The sequence below is a fragment of the Montipora capricornis genome, chromosome 5, assembly GCF_036669925.1.
Source record: "Montipora capricornis isolate CH-2021 chromosome 5, ASM3666992v2, whole genome shotgun sequence".
NCBI classification, from domain to species: domain Eukaryota; kingdom Metazoa; phylum Cnidaria; class Anthozoa; order Scleractinia; family Acroporidae; genus Montipora; species Montipora capricornis.
This window is the reverse complement of record NC_090887.1, coordinates 19,668,568-19,673,567: the sequence shown is the minus strand read 5'-3', so window position 1 is coordinate 19,673,567 and position 5,000 is coordinate 19,668,568. Positions and strand designations below refer to the sequence as shown.

The 5,000-nt window shown below is 37.3% G+C and overlaps 1 protein-coding gene across 1 annotated transcript in view; it reads right to left on the bottom strand.

Annotated features, from left to right (window-relative positions):
* Positions 1–4,235, bottom strand: part of LOC138049820 (filamin-A-like) — a 9,195-nt gene extending 4,960 nt beyond the window's left edge. The window contains exon 1 of the mRNA XM_068896268.1: positions 3,661–4,235. Within this exon, the coding sequence (XP_068752369.1) occupies positions 3,661–3,973 (313 nt within the window). The 5' untranslated portion in view covers positions 3,974–4,235. The remainder of the gene's footprint in view (positions 1–3,660) is intronic.
* Between the last annotated feature and the right edge of the window lie 765 nt (positions 4,236–5,000).

Genomic DNA, 5,000 nt, shown 5'->3' with positions numbered 1-5,000 from the left:
AAATGTTCACTCTATTTCAGCTCGAACGTATTCGGATTCAAAACAAATCACTGACAAGTGAAGGTGCCTTCGACGTTCAAAATGAATTATTTTTCAGTGTCTACTTTCGTACTTAAAATGTAACACTCCAGTGGTTTTGCATGGCCGATTCAATTGTAGTTTTTAATCTTTTTCGTGCGAGGTAACTCAAATTTTAATCCTTCGTTCGTTTATGTTTATATATATTTTTCAATATTAGACATAGACGAAGGCCAAATTAACCTCTGTTCCCTGGTAAAGGAGGCCGAAACGTCCAAGAAGTAAATAACATTCTTAAACGATGACTAAAAAACGGACAACATTTTCCTCGTTTTATATGGACCCTCTATGACAGTGTTTATTTGTAACTTGAAAGTCGCAAACAAAAATGTTGGATCGGTTGCTTTTACCGAAATGGGCGCTTTATAAACACAAAATCATTCATTTTTGGCGTTCTTGAAAAGGCATCTTTTGAGAAGAGAGTGAAATTTGTATTACAGAAAGCGATTCTGTCACAGAAAACAAAACGTACCTTTAAATGTTGCTGAGTCCGTTTGGTTCCATCTATTCACAATATTGAGTTGCGATTTAAAATTCTGTTTCTCACCTCAATAGAGTTTAATCGTTTGACACGACTTCCTTGTAAGATGACAGTCGTGCTAAAAAGCAATACTGCGTGGTTATGACAATTTGGACACACGCCGCTGTTGTGCAGGTGCCAGACATCAAAGAGCTCCAAAATATTTACATGTGGCTGACAAACAAATATAGGAACGCTGGCGGCCGTAATTTCCATATGTTTATTTCAACAGGTAGAGCGATGATTCTCATGAATTGTAAATCGTTCTAATTGTTTCTTTTTTCTTAGCCAAGCGATAGAAAACGAGTTATAGAATTGATGACACAAATAACAAAATATTTTTGCCTTTAAACCTGGGTGGTTTTTATAAGTAAAAGCAAAAAGTCGAGTGTTAATATTTTCCAACTTTCATTTACAATTGTAAATGGTAAATGGTTAGCCAAAAACTTTTAACAACAATTAGTTTGCCTCAAATCACTTATAGAAAGCGTTTTTCAATGAGGTCTTAAGAAGGATAAATAACACTGAGATAGCAAAAAAATACTTTGATATATTTGACGTCAAGAATGGTATCCGCCATGTCTATATTAAACACAGGAATGTACGCTTGAACTGCGCATGCTCAGAGGAATTAAAAAAAAACACAGAGGTTTTACGAAGGACCATTTGAAAATTAGGATTTAAAACCCGTTTGTAAAATAAGTCGGAACAAAAGGTCATTACAAAAAAGTCTGTTGAAGCACTTTTTTTTGTCAGTACTAATACGCTGGGATCTTTATTGAAAATTACGTTCAGTTCCATTCACTCGTATTATTTTTAAATCAATAAAAATCGAGAATCAGTCGGAGGCTTGATTTTACTTGTCCGAGTTTACCAGAAGGTAATATGAAAATTACTCGATGAAAACCGAGGCTTGTGTCAGTTATCTCCAGCGTGAACATTTTCGAGTTCACTTTCCTAACTGTCTTTCAGAGAGAGAGTGTTCAAAATAAGTCTTTGGTCGTGTAATAGTATTTGTTATTGACAAGATAAAGCTAGTAAACATCACGCAAAATCTTGAACTTGGATTTCCTTAGGAAAGGTTGACCAAGGGGCCAATTACATGAGCCACGCTGGCTAGTTTAGCCGAGATCCTAGCACGTCTTAGAAAAACTTTTGCGATTAATCGAGCCCGCTAAGCTGGGATCGCGATCCGATTTTTCCATGCAATCGCGTTCACCGGGACAGGGGGCCGTTTCTCGAAAGTCCCGAAACTTTACGGGCCATTTTCGGGTGTCACGATTCCCTTTGTAACTCAAGAACGGAGAGCATTTAATTCGTCAAGCTTCACAGTTATTTCTCTTTTTGTTACCTTGAAAACATGTTAAAAGATCTGCTTTCCAAAACAAGTGGTTGGCAATTTCACAGATGGCTTTTCGGGCCCGAAAAGTTTTGGGGACGTTCGAGAAACGGGCCCTGGCAGCCCGGTTAGCCGGCCAGCGATTTCTAACCACATTACTCCACTTTAGAGCAAAATGGCCCACGGAATACTATTGTCCAGAAATTTCATTGCCGTTGTTACAAGCGAAAGTATATTTCCTATTTTATAGATATTATTAAGTTATTAGACAAATCAGACCGTACTATTTTTAATAAAGCTCGTAATGCCGGCCATCCTCTTCATAGCTTATTGCCAAGAGTCAAGGAATCCTCTTTAACACTTACTGGAAGTACTAGCAATCTTTTACCTAGAATAACTGCTGAGCGATTTAAATCATCTTTTGTAAATAGGCTTTTTTTCAAACATAATTTAGTTATTAAATAGTTTCATTTTTATTGTATTAGGTCATATATTGTAAATAATTAGTATGCATTTTTACTGATTAACAAAGACATTATTATTATTATTTTTATTATTATTATTATTATTATTTGGAATAGTCGTTTCTTATGTCTAAATTAAGGATTCATAAGATAGCAAAACCTTAAGGCTTCTTTAAATTAAGCAATGGTGAAATTTAGGGCGCAATCGATTGACTGTATTCGGTAATAGGAATGCATGGAATAGAAGTTGGAAATCCTTCGTTTTTACGGAGATTCACATTAAAATTATCAAATACTTGCTAAAATGCTATTTTAAACATATATTCTTATCCTTGTTGCTTCAAAAGCGACAGACATACCGTTTTAAATCATCACTCCACGTATTCTTATTCCGGAATAGGGTCCATCGAACGCACCCTTAATGACAATTTAGCAAGACAAACGTCTCTCCACTTCTTGTTGTTGTTATTATCTTTTTGCATACGACATATTCTAAATTTAGCCCAAGCCGGGCTGGCTCACCTCATCATGTGATACCGGCCCGGCTCATGTAATCGGCCCCAATGAAGTAAATTTCCTGTTTTTCACGTTGCCATGTTACCACCAATAGGGTAGTCCCTACTCTAACATAAAAACTACACACAACCCATAATTCCTGGATTCGCTCTGACGAAGGGCTAACGCTCGAAACGTCAGCTTTTAGAATCCCTGTACGGTGGTCAATTTACATTATCAACTCCGTTGATAAAACCAAATTTTTCTGTACTACTTCCCCACCAACGTAGCACCACAGTTTCTTTAGAAACTACCCCTTTATTCAGTAAATGAAATGGCCGAAGAATTATTCTACGATGCACTCCGTGTTAATAAACATTGATATGACTACTTTGAGGTCCCACGAGTTGGCCTTTAATGGTAATCATTGTAAAGGGACGTATCTGTCAATAATGCCTCGGGGATATTCGGAAAAAAATCCGAGTACACTTAATTAAGTCTAATCTAGTTCGGATGCTTTACCACGGACTGATAGGGGACTCGATAATGGCGATCGGATTTTTTCCGAGAATCCAAGAAATCGTCATCGATAAATACATCTATTCGGGTTAACATTCACCATCGCCATTAGCATATTTGCGAATATTCACTCCTATATGGGACTGATATTGTCAGTTTCACATACTACCTTAAATAAGACGTATGTTAGCGAACAATCAGAGAGTGTAACAAAACTGTAACGCAAAACATTTTGTATTCCTTACCAGTGCATTCTGGAGGAAAACCACGGCTTGATAAATAGCTGCAAACGTTCTTCCATCCGACTTCCTGGCGTTTCTTTCTTTGAGGCTCAAATATAGGTACAGCAATACGACTTCCCGAAAGTACAGTCACTAGTTTTGCGGCTATTACACAGTCTATCAGGTCGGCAACATCTTCAATTGATAAACCAGTTTCGTACAAGTGCACATTGACCCATTTCGTCAGCGTTCTTCGTCTAATGACTCGCACGTACCCAAACATGGGGATGATATTTTTCGGCGAAGGATATGCCATATCCTGTCTGCGTGCTGTCATATCAATCTCAACCAATTCCGATTACTGTCACTGTAAAAGTGACGAGAAATATTTACTTGGCAGTCACAAAAATATGATCATTGCTGTTCATATATATTGATAGGGCGGAGGTCATTCCTGTTCCATCATGCACCAAGTTTAAGCGTATATCGTTACCAAATAAACTGAGTCCTTTTAAATAATTTTAATTTGTTAAGGATTTCCTGCAATTTTCTCTCCATGGTCGCACCGTCCGTATCCAGATGTTGTAAGCGCCCAATTCCTGTTGAAAAATGAACTAATTTGTGCAAAAATTTGTGCAGAATACATTCAACCTTACCCACCCCTCCCTCAGAAGAAAAATTGGGAAGACCCACCCCTCCCCCGAAGAAAAAAAAACAGGAAGAGCGTTCCCTTTTGAGCTTTGATGAATTTTGCAAGTAAAAGTAACATAATGTTGCATTCGCAGTGCTCGTGTTTTTAGGAAATTATGCCGAAAATTATGCAGTTATTTTTAGTATACTAAATGCCACAATAACTATGCAACATGTCTGTCTGATTATTCGAAAACAAGTAAATATTTTACCAAACGTTAAACAAGGAATTATTCTGTTTCGAGACAGAACCTTTGAGTAGGTGTCGTTCAACACTTTAAAGAACTTGATGCTGTGAAAAGAGGAAGCGTGGCGTGGAGTCCTGGGTCACTCTTTTGTAAGACCCAGTCAGGTCGCATCCAAACTTTCGTTTCTATTGAGTTTTCCCTGTAACACTGATCTTGTGCCAAAAAACTAAAGGTTTCATTTATCAATAGTCAGCCTACTTTGGTACTGCAAAACAAACCTAAATTTCCGCATTCCCAGATGAAATCGTGAAACGAAAGAGATATTTCTTGAAAGATTATTGGAATTTGAAAAACGTTGACTCCTTAGTAGATCACAAAACGTGATCATGCCACACAACATAGGATCGAGCTTAGCTCTCAAAGTTCGAAAATGATATTTTCTGTCGTTATATTACGATATATTGAGGGGTTGAATTCGTATCAATC